The 22,664-nt window shown below is 38.5% G+C and overlaps 1 protein-coding gene across 1 annotated transcript; it reads right to left on the bottom strand.

Annotated features, from left to right (window-relative positions):
• Positions 1–1,519: 1,519 nt before the first annotated feature.
• LOC126767753 (homeobox protein bagpipe) lies at positions 1,520–3,616 on the bottom strand. The gene is made up of 3 exons (XM_050485354.1): positions 2,961–3,616; positions 2,285–2,775; positions 1,520–2,127 (listed from the first exon to the last, which is right to left on the bottom strand). The coding sequence occupies exons 1-3, from the start codon at positions 3,568–3,570 to the stop codon at positions 1,663–1,665; spliced, it is 1,566 nt and encodes a 521-aa protein (XP_050341311.1). The 5' UTR covers positions 3,571–3,616; the 3' UTR covers positions 1,520–1,662.
• Between the last annotated feature and the right edge of the window lie 19,048 nt (positions 3,617–22,664).

Here is a 22,664-nt window from a genome sequence, read left to right as displayed (position 1 = left end):
GGAGTGCCAGTTTGCTTGTCGATTACTCCAGAAACAAAATATCGCCGAAAAACGTCGGCAGTAGCGTTTTAAGGTACTCTTGGTTAATAAAATAATATACTTGTATCTATCTATATTTTTTTTTAACAAAAATCCTCATAGCAAAAAAACATAAGGTGATAGAAGAAATATGTAGCTATTTTCTGCATTTGTGGCAATTTTTACATAATAAAGACTTTGTTCCGTACATGTCACAAAAAACAAGTGGATTTTTATTTACCAGTGTTATGAACTCTTTCAAACAATAAGACTCTCAGAGAAAAAACTGTTTTTTTCTCAGTAGACCATTCATCAGCAGCCTAATAAATTTATAAAATTTGTTCTAAATAACAGACGCTCCTTACAGACCCTTATTATCAATAATGATGTTCGAAAATCCAGAATGACGCCATAGTTCCATACCACCATATTCGTTTACATTCTGTTTATAATATACATAAATACCGTGAAAATTTGTCATACCCCTGAAAATTTTAAAATTCAGTTTATACTTATATTCTTCTTTAAGTGGTTACTTCTACTTTTGAATTTCAAAACAAATGACTTTTCATGGTATATACATTGTGACAAAAAAGTACCCGGAAATTGTAAATTAAATGCAAAATATTTGATTATACATCAATATTTATTCTGTCGCCTTGAAAGTAATAACCACCTGATGTATGTAATTACTTATGCCAACGATTTTTCCGGTTTTCGAAAGATTTTTGATAAGCATTTTTTGGGATGGACTTCAGCTTCTTGAACTTTGTTGTTGTATCGCTTCGATCGAATGAAAATGGGTTAAACGGAGCAACAATTTCCATTTGGTGAAAAAGAAAAAATTACACCGAATCAAATCTGGTGAATACGGTGATTGATCGGTGATATTCATTACGTTTTTGGCTTTAAACTCGGTCACAATAGTGACGTATTATCATTTTGTGAAATCCATAAATGTTTTTCCACAATTCCGGACGTTTTCAACAGATGTTCTCAAGCAAACATTCAAATACGGTCAAATAGAACTGCTTATTGACCGTCTGTTCCTCTAGAACAAATTCATGATGCACCAAGCCCCGAATATCGAAAAAAACAATGAACATCACCTTAATTTTTGAGCGACTTTGGCGTGGTTTTTTGGATTCGGCTCTTTTTTTCCTCTGTTCCGATGATTGCTGACTTGTTTGCAAGTCAAACTCATAAACTGATGTCTCATCGGCAGTTATAATGCTATTCATGAATTATGAGGACGAGTTTTTTTAAATTTATTATTTTGATGAAATAATGTATTAATTACGTTTATATATTTTTTCCAATTCAGCCAACGTTTCAAACACATACATAACCATGTTTTCCAAGAAAAAATACATAAACTGTGTTATTGAAGATAATTTTATTTTTTCAGTGCGTTATTGCTTTTCACACTACTTATTTCTAAAACTAAACTAAGCAACTAACTAAAATTAATCATAATTCTAAAAGTATACATACGCCCACTAAGCCAATTAAAACTTTCACTATCACAAATTTTGTTAATTTTTTATCATATTATTTGCTAGTTTTGCAACACTGTGCCACACAAACTTTTACATTATAGACACACATCAACGTTTCACTAAGAAGCGTTAACTAACGGATCATCTAATCTATTTCCACATTCTCATCACAGTCCTCCGTCGTGGCGGAGTGCGTCTCAGCACAGCTTTCCGTATCCGCCGACATGGCTGATGTCAACATGCCGCCAGCGGCATCCATGGCCGTTGGGCTGGAGCATGACCTCGATGGGCTGCTGCTGTCGCCACTGGCGAGCGTGTTGCCATGCGTGGGTGATGAGGAGGCAGAGGAACATTGTATATAACGCATGCCGTGCTCCATTTTAGCGAAATTCAATGCATTTTTCGTGATGTCAAAACTGTTGTTATTATTGTTGTTGTTTGTATTTGAGTGATTTCCCGCAGCGTGAGCGCCAAAACTGCCAGCAACTTGAGCATTTACCGACGACTGGCTTGGCGGCGGTATGGGCTGTGGTATCTTCGTCGCTTGCGGATAGAAATAGGGAAACGATACTTGAGGCAATGAGACACCAACGCCGTAAGCCATTTGCAGCTGTAACGAGTGGAAACAAAAATAGCAAATATTTTTGTTAGTTAATATTTATTAATTTTTTTTTTTATTTATTTCAAATTTTCAAACTTTTTAAATTAAATATTACAAAATGTTGCATATAATTATTTAGCTAGCAATAAAAATGTTGCTTGCCTACCTGATGGCGATAAATATGCAGCAGCGCCGGATCAATGCCATGCGTCGGCAGCATGTGTGCATAAGCAGCAGCCGCTGCTGCCGCCGCCGCACCACTGCCGTCCTCGCGCACCAACACCTGCACCGGCACACGCTTCGTGGCGGCGCTCATCAGCGCAGCTTCATGCTGTTGAATTTGCTTACGCTTCGTTTTGTAACGGCGATTCTGGAACCAAATCTTCACTTGCGTCTCGGTTAAACGCAGATTCTTGGCCATTTCGGCGCGTTCCGGGCCGCTGAGGTAACGCTGCTGTGCGAAACGACGCTCCAACTCAAAAACTTGCGCGTGACTAAAAGCGGCGCGCGAACGCTTCTTGCGGCTCAACGAACCGCTGAGCGCATCTGTGTCGTGCATAGTAGGCGAAGTGCTGCCCATGCAGCTATTGTTGGCGGAATGCGCAGAGGCGCCACCATAAAGCGACAACATTGGCGGTGGCGGCGAAGACTCGGAGTCTAAACATCAAAAAAGTTATAGTAAATATAATACAATTACTTGCTGAAAATTAGTTTGTTCCAGTTTTAAAAAATTGGTCACCAACACGAGTCTATTAGCCGCTTCTAACAATGCACCACAATGTTTCGCTTGCGCTAATGCATTGCCGCCATTAAAAAGCTTTTAAAACTTTACGCCAACTTACCTGATTCATTATTACTGCAACGTCGCATGTCAATGGGACAATCGCGTCCGCCAACCAAACCACCCGCGCCGATATAACCGAACTTTCGCGCTAGCTGGTAATCGTTGTGATTGTTATTCTCCAAGGTGGCCATGTAGTAAGGCATGAAATCGTTAGTTTCACTACTGCAGCCTTGTGCGCCGCCTGCTCCGCGTGCCGCCGTTGTTGGTGCCGAGTATTTTGCCACCGCTGTGCGAATTTCACAAGTTGGACTCGGATTATTGGAGGAGTTACGTGAGGCGCTGTTCTCTAAAGCAGCACTTAATTTGCTGCTAGTGAATTCACCCGCGCCGATGTGGCAACACGATGCGGACGTTTTCAAGCCGTCTTTCAATTCGCGCACCTGATTTTGACGAAAGTCGGCGACGGCTGCTGCTTCTGCGTTAAACGACATTTCCGTGTCGGAGAGTCGCCGTCGCAGCTGTTGTTGTTGTGCTGCGTTTAAGCTATTGTTGTTGCGCGTTAAAATATCATTTATGGAGAAAGGTGTTGTGAGCGCCGCCTTACTAAGGCTCACTAATGCACCACCGCCACCAACACTATGACCACTATTCTCCATATTCGTTAACATGCCACAATTTTTAATAATTTTTTTTTTTTATTTAAATAATTTTTTTTTTTTTTTTAATTTTGCAAATATATATCGCTTTGCAAACTCTTTATTTCAATATTTATCAACAAACACTCTTCGAACTATTATCTATTATTGGATGTTTCCATTTAACCTTTGACACGTCCGTTAACGTCTGCTCATGCGACACCATTGAACAAACTCACCACGCACAGTTAGATTTTAAATACTTCGATCGCACTTGGTAGCGTTCACTAGGTCGCCCGCAGTCAGAGCACAAGCGCTAACACCAGCACTCGGCCACCTCCCGTTTATGTGGCACTCGAGTGTTTTTCTGTCGAGTGACCCTTAAGCGGTGCGGCTGTTGTTGTACTCGCAATAGTGGCGTCTCTATGGTAAACTCAGTGAATTATTCTATTTTTATTCAATACCCACATACTTACATTTGCATCCATACATACATACATACAGGCATCGAGACGCACACTCCGATCATCTCAAGCATCTCAGCAGCCCCACTTTGAGCGCTTTCCTACTCAATTTCTGATTCGTTTGCTGCCGGCAGCGCTCATGCGCCGCACAGCGTCTCTAAAATCTTTGCACTGTTCGGCTGTGGTTGGTGCTCTTGTGCCGTGCGTAGCGGTAGTGGTGGTGTTGGCCGCTGATTGGTTGAGCGCGAGCATCATTCTGCTACCTCAAGTGATTTATGAGTGCAATTATTACCGTTAGCATCCAGTATGGTGCGAGCAGACGCGTTGTTATTGTATTCCCATTGAGTGACTACTTTCATTTGTTTGTGGTTTCGTAAATTGTGTGAATTAAGACTTTGGGAAACTTTAGTATTTACGCGATAAATTGTTTATACATACATATGTACATGCATGCATACATACATATTTATGCGCATATGTTGTGAAAGCGAACTAAAAAAGATGACAATATTTTCACCATTTACCCCGTGCTTGTAAAGTCAAATTAGACAAGCTACTCGATTAATTGGGGCACATTAATTTGCGGCAAGTCATCGAAATACTATACATCGTAACAGGTGGTAGTGATGTACTATATACATACATATGTATATAAGTAAAAAACTTTGAAATTTAACCCGAATTGACAAAAAAACTGCATGTTTACGTTATTTAATAGAAATCTTCTTTATTATCGCCTTCAAAATAGGCGGTTATGCAATTGTCCATACACTTGTTGTAAGTTACGGCAGGATAGGCTTCAGTGTCTTCAGCAAATCACTTTATTTCACGTTAACCGAAGTGAATTTTTCAGTTTCGAAAACAGAAAACAGTCACATTAGGGCAATTCTGGCGAAATTGGTGGATAAGTGATGACTCTTCTTTCGTATTTGGTCAAAACATTAGTTAGAATATTGCTAGAAAGTGACTGCGCATCCATATCTTTTTTTAAAAGTCTAGTATTGTCACGCTTTATTCCCAAAAAATTCGTAAAATCCGTAAGAGATGTTAAGACCCTCTGCTATCTCTCTGATGCCAAGAAAATTATTAAATTTCAAGCAACTTCTTTCCTTAGAGTCGATTAGACGCCGTTCGCAGCAATACGGACTAACTTATGGAACGACTGGGTGCATTTTACGTCGAGATCTTACAGCTTGTGCAAGAACTTAAGCCGCTCGACCTACCCAGCGACATCGATTCGCTCTGTGCGCTCTTGAAAAGTTCCAAGAAGATCCGACGTTTTCGAGTCAAATTTTGTTCAGCGTTGAGACCCTTTTCTAGCTCAATGGGTATGTAAACAAGTAAAATAGCGGGATTTGAAACGAAGAGCAAACTGAAGAGATTTAAGAGCTGCCATATCATCCAGAAAACATAACGGTTTGGTGTGATTTGTGGGTCGGTGGAATCATCGGTCCATGTTTCTGGAAAAAAGAAGCCGGTGAGAATGTAACATTTAACCGACTATTTAATGCTTAAAATTGAAGCTCGTGATCTCGGCGACATTTGGTTTCCACAAGACGGATTGATGGATTTATGGAGAGAAAACTTCGGTGAGCAGTTTTGGGCCGGTCAATTGGCCACCAATACCGTGTAATATCAGTGACCATTACTTTTTCCTGTGTGGATATGTAAAGTCTAAAGTCTATGCGGACAATCCCGCTTCAATTCAGGCCTTAGAGCAAAATATCACGCGTATCACTCGCCAGTTACCAGTTGAAATGCTCGAACAACTCATCGAAAATTGGACAAAACGGTTGGATTTTTTCGTACGATTTTATTCTATAAAAAAGCACCTGTGAAGAATTGTAGCTTCGTTGCTGCTGATGTTAAAGTATTTTATTATTTTTATTTAATTAAAGAATACTAAAAGACACCTTTTCAAACCAAAAACTCTAACTAATCTAGTCTAATTCATATCAAAAGAAAATAATACTATTTTTTTAATCGACATACAGCAAGAAACATACATTTATATTCATTGGAGCACGTGATTGGGTGTGAATAAATGATAAAAATGGCCTCCACTGAGTGATAAATAGCCGCTCTTTACTCCCACCTTTGAGTGAGTTTGCTTTTAATTGAGTGTTATTGCTTTTCTGAGCTTTAATAACAAGCTTCTGTGCGATTGAGACCACAGAATCCACCAATAATATTAGTGTTTGTATAGATTTAATTAATCGGTTAATAAAAGTAGAAAAGTTTGTCACTAATGAGTGCTAAAGAAATATCTGATTAAAATTAAAATTTTAAAATAAACTTGCTTTTGAGATACATTTAAAAAAATAAATAATATCTAACAAAATAAAATGATTTATGAGATCTTAAAAAATCAAATCGCGCAAAGAAAGATATATAAAAGCTAATCAATTATAATTATTTTAATTAGTTATCACACCATTACACACTGGAAAGCTGTGAAAACTTTTATTTTTTTGTAAGTTTTGGGAACCTTTTTTCAAGCGAACATACTAAATACAATATAATTTTTTTAATATCGCCACCCTTTACGATACCTTCAACATACCTTAAGCTCTTTAATATCCCGTTAACATTCGTGTGTGCACTTCAGCTGGCTCTTTTGCGGTTGTACTCACAAGTACGTATGTAAGTAACGTGGCTTTTTGGCCGCAAGCGACAATTACTTACACTCTTGTGAATAGGATTTGCCGATTTTTTTAAGCATCACACAAAAAGCCAAAACCCGGTAGGGCGTCGTGACCTGCTAACATGTACATACATATGTATGTGATCAACATAAGCCTCGTTAAAAAAGAAACATATTTATTTACATTTGAGTGACTCTCAATAATACTTGAGTAATTAGCAATAAATGACACAGCGACTGGGTTGATATTGCAACCGGACGAACAGTCACAAATGATGGCGCTATTATTGTTGTTATACAGCAAAATAATACAAACACACATCTTACTTGTGTAATGTGAAATGGTTGCTGAGGTGAATTGTGTTCATGCGAATAAACCACAACAATGCAATGACACGTGACCAAATAAAGTCTCAGCATGCGAAGGACTTTTCAACGCTCTCCTTCTATAGCAGCATTGAATTACTTCGCCACTGGCTTGCGATTATTTTAATACCTCAACGTATTTATGTCCACAATCTTTGTTTAAGTGTTGAGATTAGAAATCAAAGCATCAAATGCATTTCAGCATGCGGGTATAATACATATGTACATACTGTGCAAGAATATATATTTTTGTTTTGTAAAATGTCATAGCTTGTTTATAGAGTTATTTAATATCTTTCCTTGTCCTTTAAATTTCTATTAAGATATGATGAATCGCTTATTTCAATTAAATTATTTACAGAAAGGAAACTAAGTGCAAACCCTGTAGGAAATAACTAATGATAACATGAAAATAAGGAGATTCGGGTTTACAACAAGTAAGATTTTACTAAAAATACAAAAAAAAAATATATATATGGTGATCCATATTGAGGTTCAATACTTAAAAAAACACACAGAAATTTAATGGGGAATATTTGTTATTTTTCGAAATAATATTTTTTGGCATTTATATTTTCAAGATTATCTCTTTCAAATGTTGGCTACTAATGGCCCATCCGTTGAGTCCAATTTTCGATGACTGGTTTGATGATTTTCGACTGGTAACTGGCGAATGACACGCTTGATGTCTTGCTCCAAGGCCTTCGATTAGGCTTTATACTTTGCATATCCCCACAGGAAGAAGTCTAACGGTGTGATATCACACGATTTAGGTCGCCAATTGACCGGCCCAAAAAGAAAGGAAATTATCTGCTCACGGAAATGTTCTCTCAATATATGTAGATTGATGCGATATGTGGAAAGTGACGCCGTCTTATTGAAACCAAATGTTGACGAGATCACGATAACGATTACGCGATAACGATCGCCATTAACGGTTAAGTTCACAGCGGCATCATTTTAAAAGAAATATGGACCAGACTAGCGAATGACGCTCTAAAAATTTGAAGAATCCAAAAATACCAAAATGCGATGAAAGCAGTGAAGACCATCAGAGCAATGCCTTTTAAAGACGAAAATAAAGATTATATTAAAATACTTACATATTTTTGTTTAGAACTCATCTGCACATTTTATGCTATATTGTATTCGATTTTTCGTTTGAATGTCTTTACTAACTTTGCTTTATTATTTACCTAGCAGGATGCCTTAAACCAAATGGTTTGATATAATGCACAATTTTCAACCTTTTGATCATAATTCGAATTTCTTAGTATATAAACTCAAATTACTAATTTTCCTACGGGGTGTCGGCATATCTTTATAAGCTGCGTGTATGAATGTAAATTCGTATCTCTTTTAATTTTTTTGCTGACCCTGGCTCATTTACGGAGTCATGGCGGTGGTTGCTTTCTTACACACGTATTTGCCGTGGATGTATTGCATTTGGCCACTTGTTTCTTGGGTGGATAGTAAATTCACTTTAATAGTATTATAGTTAATCGAAGTGCTCTTCAACTAATATTTGCCAAACATTCAATGCCAAGTGATTTCACTATTTATCATTATTCATTAGAAATTTGATGCCATCACTTAGTAAGCTTCCGCAAAGTACTACATTCGATGTTATGAGCGATGGATGGCCTGGTGGTTATACATGTATTTGTATATATGTACTATGTATATACACACATTTATATATCATTTCTGAACAAAATAAGCTAGATATTAGTATAGTTGATGGTATTCTTTAATTTTTTTTTTTTTGAAATTCTTGAAACATCAAAAATACAAAATGGTAGATTCTTTAAGGAATAAAATTAAATAATATTATTTCTAAGATATACATACCTACTAAAGCAAACATTATGCTCAGCTCAGCTGTTTAGTAGATTCACATTACTCCCAAACACGAGTGATTGTGGTGTTTGTCATCATACACACAAGCCTGCTTTTTCAGCGAAACTCGACAGCACAACTGAAAAATTTTGCTCAGCCTCTGCAACCTAAAAGTCAACCATTATTTAAATTATTCTGACTATTCTTATGCATCGTAAACATCAAAAAATGTTAATTAAACTCAGTTTCTGGAACACTTTGATACTTCTTCTTGCACCTTAAATCTCAAAATACAGTTTGTTATACAAGGTGAACATGCTATTAACTCAGTTGTGTCTCAACTCTGCTATAGTAACGATGATCTGTAAGCACTGAAAATTAATGTACCAAAATTTTTCAAATTTAGTACAAAACCAAGCCTGGTTTCAAATAATTTTAAAATTATTAACAAAGTGTACGTTTAAAAATTTGATTTATATGAAACTCCCTGTAAGAAAGTCTGATATGCGCCCTCTATTGGAGAATAGTCGAAATGATGTGAGATATATATATACAAATAATTTGTGGTAGGTTTGTGTCTGCGATTTCTTGAATGCAGCCAAATTCGGTAGTGCCCAACCGAATACAGAAAACGATGATTGTTTTCTGGCCGAATATATGAAGGAAACGTAATAATCGAACCCTACGAAACCGAACTAAATGGATATGGATACATGTATGTATATACGTAATTGTAAGTAACACATACATATCTTCAATGTAATTTTAATATAATAATGTAATACGTAATGCCGCAAATTATGGAAAGATTTTTTTTCGAAAAAGTACAAACAAAATAAATGGAAATATATTCGAAAACGATCTTTTTGCAACGGAAAAAGTGGTTTTCTGAAAAGTCGATTTCGCATATCACAAATGCTGCTTGAGCGCTACAAAAAGGAATCGTTTTTGCTGCAGATTGTGATAAGCGATGAAACCTAGCCGATCGGCTAAATTAACGTCAAAGTCAAACATCCGTGACGCCAATTTAATGTACTTCATTTGGTATAATCAGAAGAATGGGTTGAAAACTTTTGCCAATAGTCACGTAGCACAACAGGTTATCCAAAATAGACTTAATTCATTCATAGCCATCAAGTCAACGCAGTTTTTTTGAGATGGAATCCACGAATCGCCAGAAAGATCAGGAAATGTTATAGCTTCAGATAGGGAATACTTGGAAGAATACTATTGTTCATATTTTTCTTAAATAAGCGTTTTTGAAAAAAATTGTACACATATTGCTATAGACCCGATGTAATGATGCATGAATTAATAGATTTCAGCTGTGTTGTGATCAAAGCAGAGATCAGAATCTTCCAAAATCTGTTCTGGATCGACTCAACAAATTTAGGTTAGCTAATTACACCACGAAACGTCTCAGATTTCTAACTACAGACGAAAACAAATTGCCAAAAATTCCTAAATTTTTCGGGTACAGAGAGTTATGAACAAAAGTCAGTCTTCAGCTCCATTGTTCCCCCAGATTTGATCCTCTGCGGTCTACGACTGATCTTAAAACCCAAGAAAACCGCACGAATTGCTTTGTGTAAATTGAGGATATTATAAGAAAGTTTTAGAGAAAACAAAAGATCCAACCGTCCAGCTCGGCCTATAGCTGATGCTTGAAATGATTCCAGAACTTATTTGACAACAAAAAGATGCAAAAAACATAAGCTTCCAAAAATCAAAAAATCTTTGATCTCAATCAATGGAACTTGATAAGCAGTTTTATCTAATATAGTAAAAGGTGATTTAGGGTATATTATCTACATTTGGTTAAAAGTGGACTCGGAGCAGCCAAATCTAGTATAAAACAAGTAAGAAAGGTTTAAGTTCGGGTGTAACCGAACATTTTATATACTTACTTGCAACTTGCTAGGAGGATGGAGTCATGTGTAGAAGTTCACGCAAGTGAGGAAAGTTCTCTGATCGCCATTCACTTGGGAGTGGCCAGAAACGATTCTTTTACACATGGCTCAAGCAGCTCACTACTTCCGGTCTTTGACCAAGTATCCTCTGGGTAGCCTAAGAACATCCGTTCGAAGGCGAGCTAAAGTGAGAAGGCGAAACATTCCCTACAAGGGTTGTGCGCTGGGTTTGGGACCCGCCACGTAAAAAAAAAACCCCCAGTGAAGAGCTACAACCAGCCTCGGATGAGAGACCCCCCTTTTGATGACGACCATGGCAAACGAAATAAGGACTACGAATTGAGGGCATGCACCTGGAATGTCCGGTCCCTTAATTGGGAAGGTGCCGCTGCCCAGCTGGTTGATGTCCTCGTAAAGACAAAGGCTGACATCACCGCCGTCCAAGAAATGCGATGGACGGGACAAGGACAGAGACGAGTAGGTCCTTGTGACATTTACTACAGTGGCCATATAAAGGAGCGCAAATTTGGTGTAGGATTCGTGGTGGGAGAGAGACTCCGTCGCCGAGTACTATCATTCACTGCGGTGAATGAACGTCTAGCCACAATCCGCATCAAAGCGAGGTTCTTCAACATATCGCTGATTTGCGCCCACGCCCCGACGGAAGAGAAGGACGATGTGACCAAAGATGCCTTCTATGAGCGCTTGGAGCGCGCTTATGAGAGCTGCCCCCGCCACGATGTCAAAATCGTGCTTGGCGACTTTAACGCCAGGGTGGGCAAAGAAGGTATATTTGGCACTACGGTCGGTAAATTCAGCCTCCACGACGAAACATCCCCAAATGGGTTGAGGCTGATTGACTTCGCCGGGGCCCGAAATATGGTTATCTGTAGTACTAGATTCCAGCACAAAAAAATTCATCAAGCTACCTGGCTGTCTCCGGATCGAAAAACTACCAACCAGATCGATCATGTTGTGATAGACGGAAGACACGTCTCCAGTGTTTTAGATGTGCGTTCGCTCCGAGGTCCTAACATCGACTCGGACCACTATCTTGTTGCAGCTAAGATTCGCACCCGCCTCTGTGCAGCAAAAAACGCGCGCCACCAAACACAAGGAAGGTTCGACGTCGAGAAGCTGCAATCACAACAGACAGCCGAACGATTTTCTACTCGGCTTGCACTCCTGCTCTCTGAGAGCACTCGTCAACAACTCGGTATAAGGGAACTGTGGGACGGCATTTCAAACTCCTTACGTACAGCTGCAACCGAAACCATTGGTTTTCGGAAAGTGCAAAAGAACAGCTGGTACGACGAGGAGTGCCGTGTCGCAGCGGAGAGAAAACAGGCTGCCTACCTCGCAACGTTACGATCGACCACTACACGTGCGGGATGGGATAGATACCGAGAGTTGAAGAGGGAAGCGAGACGCATTTGTAGACAGAAGAAGAAAGAGGCTGAAATGCGTGAGTATGAAGAGCTTGATAAGCTGGCCGACAGGGGTAATGCTCGAAAATTCTACGAAAAAATGCGGCGGCTTACGGAAGGTTTCAAGACCGGAGCGTATTCCTGTAGAACCCCCAAAGGTGATCTAGTCACTGATGCCCAGAGCGTACTTAAATTATGGAGGGAACACTTCTCCAGCCTGCTGAATAGCAGTGAACGCACAACACCAGGAGAAGGAGAACCCGATTCCCCAATCGATGACGATGGAGCAGACGTTCCATTACCCGACCATGAAGAAGTTCGAATAGCAATTGCCCGCCTGAAGAACAACAAAGCGGCAGGGGCCGACGGATTGCCGGCCGAGCTATTCAAACACGGCGGCGAAGAACTGATAAGGTGCATGCATCAGCTTCTTTGTAAAATATGGTCGGACGAAAGCATGCCCAACGATTGGAATTTAAGTGTGCTATGCCCAATCCATAAAAAAGGAGACCCCACAATCTGCGCCAACTACCGTGGGATTAGCCTCCTCAACATCGCATATAAGGTTCTATCGAGCGTATTGTGTGAAAGATTAAAGCCCACCGTCAACAAACTGATTGGACCTTATCAGTGTGGCTTCAGACCTGGCAAATCAACAACCGACCAGATATTCACCATGCGCCAAATCTTGGAAAAGACCCGTGAAAGGAGAATCGACACACACCACCTCTTCGTCGATTTCAAAGCTGCTTTCGACAGCACGAAAAGGAGCTGCCTTTATGCCGCGATGTCTGAATTTGGTATCCCCGCAAAACTAATATGGCTGTGTAAACTGACGTTGAGTAACACCAAAAGCTCCGTCAGGATCGGGAAGGACCTCTCCGAGCCGTTCGATACCAAACGAGGTTTCAGACAAGGCGATTCCCTATCGTGCGACTTTTTCAACCTGCTTTTGGAGAAAATAGTTCGAGCCGCAGAACTAAATAGAGAAGGTACCATCTTCTATAAGAGTGTACAGCTGTTGGCGTATGCCGATGATATCGATATCATCGGCCTCAACACCCGCGCCGTTAGTTCTGCTTTCTCCAGGCTGGACAAGGAAGCACAGAAAATGGGTCTGGCAGTGAACGAGGGCAAGACGAAGTATCTCCTGTCATCAAACAAACAGTCGTCGCATTCGCGACTTGGCACTCACGTCACTGTTGACAGTCATAACTTTGAAGTCGTAGATAATTTCGTCTATCTTGGAACCAGCGTAAACACCACCAACAATGTCAGCCTAGAAATCCAACGCAGGATAACTCTTGCCAACAGGTGCTACTTCGGACTGAGTAGGCAATTGAGAAGCAAAGTCCTCTCTCGACAAACAAAAACCAAACTCTATAAGTCACTCATAATTCCCGTCCTGCTGTATGGTGCAGAGTCTTGGACGATGTCAACAACGGATGAGTCGACGTTGCGAGTTTTCGAGAGAAAAGTTCTGCGAAAGATTTATGGTCCTTTGCGCGTTAGCCACGGCGAATACCGCATTCGATGGAACGATGAGCTGTACGAGATATACGACGACATCGACATAGTTCAGCGAATTAAAAGACAGCGGCTACGCTGGCTAGGTCATGTTGTCCGGATGGACGAAAACACTCCAGCTCTGAAAATATTCGACGCAGTACCCGCCGGGGGAAGCAGAGGAAGAGGAAGACCTCCACTCCGTTGGAAGGACCAAGTGGAGAAGGACCTGGCTTCGCTTGGAATATCCAATTGGCGCCACGTAGCGAGAAGAAGAAACGACTGGCGCGCTGTTGTTAACTCGGCTATAATCGCTTAAGCGGTTTCTACGCCAATTAAGAAGAAGAAGAAGACTTGCAACTTCCAGAAATCAAAACCGGCAAAATTCCTTCAGGTGCTGGGTTTCCATAAGGTACCTGACCTACAATCACCAATCATATGGGGTAAAGTCAGCCCGATGTTCGAAAATCCTATTATTAAGCGTTATAAAGTCACCGAGAAACTCAAAAATTTTTATATTAAGTATATGGGGACTGAGGGAAGTATTGATCCGAGTTACTATTATCAGGAAAAGATTACCTTTGAATTTCAATTGTATATACCACACATTGACCTCTATTTTCGGTCAAAAGTCAACTATGGATAGTGGGATCCACATATTCGGTACCTATAGGTTATGGTTGGATATGGACAATTTTTGGTCATAAGGCCATTTTCGCAATGTAACATAGAAATATTAGAAGAATGCCACTGACTAAATTTGGTCGAAATCGGTAGGACGGGGCCTGAGATATACGATTTCACAAGAAAGTGGGCGATGCCACAATTCACTATATAGGATATTCAATATAAAAAGAAATGAGTTTTCGTCATATTTATGCATATTTAATGGAACCGAATTCTCTTCTCCCTTTTATTTCATTTGATAAAATTGTTTCAAAATAAAATGCTTTCAAAAGTCAAAATAAAGTGGTTCAAAAGGTTAATTTGCCGCTAACTCCCTTGAACTGCAATTGTTTGAATCGCTTTGAACGTCGCTGTTGATTGCTAATTAATTTAGCTTTAATTGTCATCGAATTACCACTTGAAATTCTTTCGAATCAAAAAAATCATAAACAAAATGTCACAGATTCCCACATTAAATTCTAATAAAAACCGAAATGCACAATCTTACGCGATATCCGAAACAAGCTCTTCGTGTGTGTATGTGGAGTTGAGTGAGCGTTCGTTGGTATACTTTTGAGTGTTTCACTTTTCAATTGTTTGCTTTTTATACCAACATTTGTATGTGTGTTATGTGATTTTTATACGGTTGGGGGGAACGGCGGTGGCGGAAACATGAGTAAAAATCCACTTGACATCTTCCGATCACAAATTGGGCAACAATTTGATCTTGACGCCAACATGTCAAACAACGAATGGAGATCGGCAAGCAAAAGTTCAAAACCGAAAATCAAAAAAAAAATAAATAAAATAAAAAATGTAAAGTTAAAAAAAAATATGTACATATGTATATAAAATTAAAACAAAAATATTAGAAAAAACGGCCTAGCATTCAAAACCACAAGCGATTAAAAAAAAATAAAATACATACAAACAAATAAAAAATTATAACTGTTTACATTTATTGTGCACTATATGAATTTAGTTGGCGTGCATGCATGTGAACTTACATATATATACATACATATGTATGTATGTATGTATATTCATAAATTTCAAAATATGCAGTACTGATGCAGCAACATTTAATGCACACAAAACATACAAAAAAGCATACATATGTATATTAATGTGTGTATATTTGTTTATAAGTATGTAAAATACAATGAAATTGTTTTGTAATCGTTGACGTTGACTCATTGCCACATGAAAGGCGGCCGATTAATAAATCTTAATTTGCTTATTACCAAACTTCCTATTGCACTTTTCCATTTGCATGAGACATTTATTATCCTTAGTGCACATGCGCACAGCATTGTAGGCGGAATATATGTATGTAAATATTCAATGTTGCAGCGGCCGCCGTTGTCTTTGATCCTTTGGCACTGGGTTGCAGGCGTAGCGACAGATTGTGGCGCTTAGAAATGTCATTACATGCGCTATTAAAAGGACGCAACTCACCCACTTTCGCTGACTAGTTGCTGACGCCAGCTTGCATCTGCACACAGACACACACACGCTAACCGCAAGTATGTATGTTCGGCTGCGCATGCGCACTTGTTATCGCGTCGCGTCGGCGCATAATTGAAAAATGCTCTTTCCCCGCCGATCTTGCTGATGCTGCCGATAACTATCTATAAGTAAGTAAGGCACTGTATGGAAATGACAAATTTCTCCACTTGAAATATTCGTTGATGTTGTTCTGCGACTATTTGCGTGTGTGTGGGTGTGTATGGCGAATGAAATATTTCAGTATCATTTTATGTTTACAAAAGCAAAAGATGAAAGTGCTTTAGTCATATGCGAGGTTATGCAAGCATTTTAGATGTTGCAACTTGCAAGGACTTAATGAGGATTGCCGAAAAATGCTAACGGCATTTGTATGAGTGAATTATACAGTTATGTATATGTAGTACATGTACCTACCCTATAGGAAATATGCCGAGTTTACAACAGCGCGCCAATCGTTCTTCCTTTTCGCTACTTGGCGCCAATTGGAGATTCCAAGTGTAGCCACGTCCTTCTCCATCTGGTCTTTTCAACAGAGTGGAGGTCTTCCTCTGCTTCCCCCGGCGGGTACTGCGTTGAATACTTTTAGAGCTGGAATGTTTTCATCCATTCGGGTTTTCGCCGTTGCCAATGCACAAAGGACCATAAATCTTCCGCAGAACCTTTCTCTCAAAAACTCGTATCGCCGACTCATCAGATGTTGTCATCGTTCATGCATCTGCACCATGCAGCAGGACGGGAATAATGAGTGACTTATACAGTTTGGTCTTTGTTCGTCGAGAGAGGACTTTACTTCTCAATTGCCTACTCAGTCCGAAGTAGCACCTAGGCAAGAGTTATTCTGCGTTGGATTTCACGGCAGACATTTTTGCTGGTGTTAATACTGGTTCCAAGGTAGACAAAATCCCTATTGCGCGACTTCTTCAATCTACTGCTGAAGGAAATAACTCAAACTGCAGATCTGAATCGAGAGGGCACAATGTTTTCTAAGAGTCGCACTCGCGACTTGTCCTGCTGTTTGTCTACGACGTCGATGTTACTTGATCTGATGAAGCTGCATTTAAAGGCGGCAGCATTCGTGCTGTCAAAAGCATTTGAAATCGACGAAGAGGTGGTGTGTCGATCCTCTTTTCACCGGTCTTTGACTTTCAAATCCACCAACTGATAGGCAACCAATCGAAATTTAGAGAGAGTAGATAATTTTAAAAAACAAAAAACATTATAACAGAATGAAACTTATTGGAAACGAAAAATAAAGTAACAAACATGAAGAAAAAAATCGTTTACGGACGATCTGAGGTCGAGAAAAGGAATAGGAGGTTGAATTTTTCAGGGTTAAAAGCAGTTTATCTCGATTACGAGTCCTATTATAGCTAATACTTAGTTATATGGCAGGGTTGTAGGTAATGAAAAGGTATATAAATTTTTTATACAGACCTACATTACACATAACCTCAAAATTTAGGTGAAAAATTCGAATAACCAATTTTTTGGTTTTGTATCTTGTACCAAATCTTTTTTCTTCAGGAAATTTAGTGTAAGCTTACATTCTTAAGTCCCAAGTAGGCAAAGTAGCTGCCTCAGCAGTGATGGACTAATCGTAGCTAACAGCCCTAATGTGCATTATCGTCATATACAACTGTAACTATTTAAAAAAGTAAAACTTAAATACATAATTTCGATTTTTTTTGGTCCACCCTAAGATCACACTGCAGACACTAACAGTAGCCGTTCGCATATGAGCTCATGGGAGTACCCAATAATAAATGTATTATCATATGTTTTTGTCACTTTTGCCCCTAAATCAGTAACTAAAAATTGCAATATGTGTCTATAGATCCGTTTTTTCCGAAGACTTCTAGCAGCGCCGGTGTGACGCGACGGTAGGTATGGTGTTGGGTGTCGCTGTCGTTGTCGTTGTCGTCTTCGCCGGCGATTTTCATGCCACGAGACTAGTGAAAATCTTCATAGCCCACATACGAGCATAGAAATGTGTGTACGAGTTTTTTTTGATTTTAGTTGAGCCTGGCGACTTGTAATACGAGTCCATAGCGTCTGCTCTTGTGGTCAACATACAAGAGCTCTTGTTCAAATTTATTATATGTGTGCCTACAATACTACTATTGCTATATAAGTATGTATGTACATAAGTAGGTGTAGTTAGATGTTTGTAACTCTGTGGACAATTTTGTGTTGGTATGCGTGAGTATCCTTGAAATCTATTACGTGTGCGTTGGACAGCGATTATACGCCCGATTTGGAAAATTGTATTGACATGGGGCGTTGTGTCACTTATACTTTAATATGTAATGTACATATGTACTTATGTATATATGTATGTATGTAAATGGACAAGCAGTAGGCTTGCTTGTTTAGCATGCAACAGAGAGGCGTTTTGTTTGCAGTAAGCGGACTCTTATACAAATATATACATACATACATACATATTATATAGATAGTAAGCATATGTGTGTGTCAACAGACAGTCATTTTTATACCCTGAACAGGGTATATTAAGTTTGTCACGAAGTTTGTAACACCCAGAAGAAAGCGTCGGAGACCATATAAAGTATATATATAAATGATCAGTACGTTGAGCAGAGTCGATTTAGCCATGTCCGTCTGTCCGTCTGTCCGTCCGTCTGTCTGTATATATACGAACTAGTCCCTCAGTTTTTAAGTTATCGTTTTGAAATTTTGTAAACGTCATTTGCTCTTCAAGAAGCTGCTCATTTGTCGGAACTGCCGATATCGGATCACTATAACATATAGCTACCATACAAACTGAACGATCGGAATCAAGTTCTTGTATGGAAAACTTTCACATTTCACAATGTATCTTCACGAAATTTGGTATGAGTTATTGTTTATAGAAATAATGTAATATCAGAAGAAATTGTTCAGATCGGATTACTATAGCATATAGCTGCTATACAAACCGAACGATCGGAATCAAGGGCTTGTATGGAAAACTTTCACATTTGACGTGGTATCTTCACGAAATTTGGCATGGATTACTGCGTAAGCTAACAATATAAAAAATTGTTCAGAACGAATTACTATAGCATACAGCTTCTATACAAACTGAACACATAGTTACTAAGAGAAATGCACCTGAATGACTCAGTAAAATCAAATAACTGCATAGAGAATGTAGTATTTTATATTCTGCAATTATTAGCCTTTTTAATTCACTAATAATTATGCCATAAATTTTTAGTTTAGCAACTATTGTATATTCGTACATACACACATAAGTATGTATACATGTTTTTTTAATAATATATTGTTTTTATCGTATGTTTTTTTTAAGTAATATAAACTTTTTTCCAAATTATCAAAAGTGATTAGATACATACATTTCGGCAAGAAGATATAAGGATATTTTTAAGAAAACACCACACATATGGTGTTGTAATCTGACAACTTGATATTTTTGACGTTAAACATACTCAAAAAGTTCGACATACTAGTCGTTACAGTAACTTAAAATATTCATCTCAAATCTCATCGCCAAATCCAACAAAAGTTATTCGCGCCTGATTTTAAAAACAAAACTGTAAAACAATAAATTCTCAGTACTACACAACTATTTGTTTGCCAGTTTTGTTTAAAGAAATCAGAAAAACTAACCGTCAAATACGGATCGCTCTTCACGACGCCAATGTTAGCTCTCACACATCGACAGAAACAACTGTATTTTTGAGCACTCCAAACTTCGATTTGATGCATCATCCTCCGTATAGTTCTGACTTGACCCGTGGTTCAGGTCTGGACTGCACCAAAGCCAGTCTAATAAAGAAATCATATCTTCGTCCATTCACCGTTTAGTTGATCGCGTGATATGTTTGGGGTCATTATCTTGCTGAAACAACCATTTAACATGTAACAGGCATATTGCCGTCGGAATAGGGAAGCATTACATCTCTCAGTATAGAAATATACTGGTGCTGATGCATATGATCCTCAATTTTTGTTATAGGCCCAACACCCTTCGAAAATAACACCCCAAATCGCGAGTGTATTTGGGGTTAAACTCTTTATTTATTTATTTTCATTTGAACCGAAAAAAAAGACTCTTTTCCACTTCTTTCGAATACAATGATGATATTTCTTGTTGAATTCAACTCGTTTTTTACGATTTTGCTCTGACAGCAGTGGCTTCTTCCAAAAAATCCTCTCAAGGGGTCGTTTTTCTCTTAAACGTCTTTTGACAATTTGAATCGATAGTGGAGTATCATTTTTTCCACAAATAGGAGCACAAATTTCATTTGCTGTTAGATTCGTGTACGATACGCTCGTCATCTCTAGCCGTGGTAAAACGAGGTATTTTCTTGCGCGGTACTTTTGCTGTGGTTTTGTCGATTTTTGATTACTGATAGCATTGAAAATCATTCTTTTCGAAATCTTTAACGATTGAGCAAACTCACGCTAAACAGGATTTCCCACCATTGGGTATATTAAAAATTATGGCTCTACTTTCGCAACAGAAGAAACTTAGCTAAATTATTTGTAAGTGTGAATGAAAAAGTATTAATGCAGTGCGTTGCTTATTACGTGGCCGACTGCAATTTAAGCTTACTTAAGAAAGCACATGGTATTTGAATAAATTTTGACAAATAATTCGGGGAAAAATTCGTCGAAATATTTTTTTTTCTGGGTTTGTATAACAGTCAGTATCATCTGTGCCAAACATCACATCAAAAAATCATAAGTGTTCAGTAGACATTTAAATTTTATATGCGGAATCAAATTTCATCAGGATGTTGGAAAAGGCTTTCGGTGATAACTATTTGTCGCGTGCAAGTGCTTCTGATTGGTACAAAATATTGAACTGATGATCAACATGTCAAAAAAATAAAGCAATTGGTGCTTGAGATTTAATAGTCAGAGATCTTGCTGGCATCGTTGGAATATCGGAAGGATCAGTGAAAACCATTTTGAAAGATCATTTGGGCGTAAGAAAGGTGAAAGTATGATTGGTTCCAAAATCACTAAATTTTTTCGAAAAACAGCGTCGCCTTAACGTCTGTGAAACAATGCTTTCCGACTACCAGGATTTATTACTGGAGATTAGTCTGAGATCTATGCTTATGACCCGAAATCGTGATAAAAATAAGCTGAATCCGAAAAAAAATACATTAAATGTAAAAAATCAAGTTATATAAACCGAAATCGTGATCCGGCCGGCCAAAAAAATAAGTCGTTTGCGCGAAGCTATTTGTAATCACCGAACATTTTATACTCTCGCATGATAAAGTGAAAAATACGTCATTTACATATTTTTCAAAAAGTTTTATTAGCTAAAATCATTGGTTCCTAATGTACTATATATTATACAGAGAAGGCATCAGATGGAATTCAAAATAGCGTTATATGGGAAGAAGGCGTGGTTGTGAACCGATTTCACCTATATTTCGTACATGTCATCAGGGTGTTTAGTGTTTCTGTCGTTTTTTGTTAGTCCGTTAACGCACTTTTAGTGATTTTCAACATAACCTTTGTATGGGAGGTGGGCGTGGGTATTATCGATTATCGAGGAAATGACTCTATAGAGTTTGGTTGACATAGCTATAGTACTACTCCAAATTCTTTCTGCGTTTGCCCGAAGCTTATTTGACACTTTAAAAAGAGACAAGAATTATGGGCCAGAATCATGATATCTCAATTTTTACTCAATACAGCTTCACGGACGGACGGACGGACAGACGGACACGGACAGACAGACATCCGGATTTCGACTCTCTGTCACCCTGATCACTTTGGTATATATAACCCTATATCTGACTCTTTTAGTTTTAGGACTTACAAACAACCGTTATGTGAACAAAACTATAAACTCTCCTTAGCAACAGTGTTGCGAGAGTATAAAAAGAGACAAGCGCTGGCCAGAACTCTTGGTTTTTGCGCCGAATTCTCAAAATTTTCAATCAATATTACCGCAATCACCGTAATGGTCTCATTTAGCGCCGTGTGACTTCTAGCTATTCAGCAAACTAAAACGTCAGCTCTGGTGAAACCGTTTGAGTCAATTGGAAACTTTTAAAGTATACCCCTAAGCGCATTGAGGGCTATTCTGGAAATCGAATATTAAAAAAAAATATGCGCAAGTGTATAGGGGCCAAGGGGGATTACTTTTAGGAAGATGTCATAGGTTTTGAAAAAAAAATTAAAAATTTTAAAATTATGGGTAAAGTCTTACTATTTTTTGCTCATAGTAGTATTAAGAAATAAAATTTCTTTGGTACATATTGTTGTTAATTAGTTACCCCCTGCGTATTTGAAATTCACAAGTTGATATAACTCCTCAAGTGAGAAATATAGAGCGCCGATTTGAGATTTTTAGTCTACGTTCACATATTTCATGCAGCAAACAAATATAATATTTGATGACAAAACGAAAATAAAATTTTTCTTTGAGTAAACATTTTGAATTAAATTAACCTTCTTGAATTAACCTGTAAACGTTCTGATTTCTATTTTCACCGCCCTCACAACTCGTGACGATATGTATGTACATATGTACGTACGTAAATAAATAGGTACATATACATATATGTGCATAGTATATATTTCATATTATTTTCTGAAACTTTATACTCCAAAGCGAAGGGTGTCAAGCAAGTCAAACAAAATCGAAATCGAGGCGATCCTCAAGTGTAATCAGCTGCTTCCAGTGCTACCCCCTAACGGTAATCAAAGAAAGCTGAGTATTTGCGCAGCAAGTGCAATCGCGCTGATGACTCCATGACATCGGCGCATGGACACGCATCCGGATGTCTATAAACGCCAAAGTGTC

Source organism: Bactrocera neohumeralis, chromosome 2, assembly GCF_024586455.1.
Source record: "Bactrocera neohumeralis isolate Rockhampton chromosome 2, APGP_CSIRO_Bneo_wtdbg2-racon-allhic-juicebox.fasta_v2, whole genome shotgun sequence".
NCBI classification, from domain to species: Eukaryota; Metazoa; Arthropoda; class Insecta; order Diptera; family Tephritidae; genus Bactrocera; species Bactrocera neohumeralis.
The sequence above is the reverse complement of the archived record's forward strand: the minus strand, read 5'-3'. Positions and strand labels throughout refer to the sequence as shown.

Excerpts from the sequence above, each read along its gene's own strand:
- LOC126767753 (XM_050485354.1), bottom strand. The coding sequence starts at position 3,570 with ATGTTAACGAATATGGAGAATAGTGGTCATAGTGTTGGTGGCGGTGGT. Across the intron at positions 2,776-2,960 it reads TTGCAGTAATAATGAATCAG|ACTCCGAGTCTTCGCCGCCA; the intron begins GTAAGTTGGCGT and ends TTTGATGTTTAG. Across the intron at positions 2,128-2,284 it reads TGCATATTTATCGCCATCAG|CTGCAAATGGCTTACGGCGT; the intron begins GTAGGCAAGCAA and ends CACTCGTTACAG.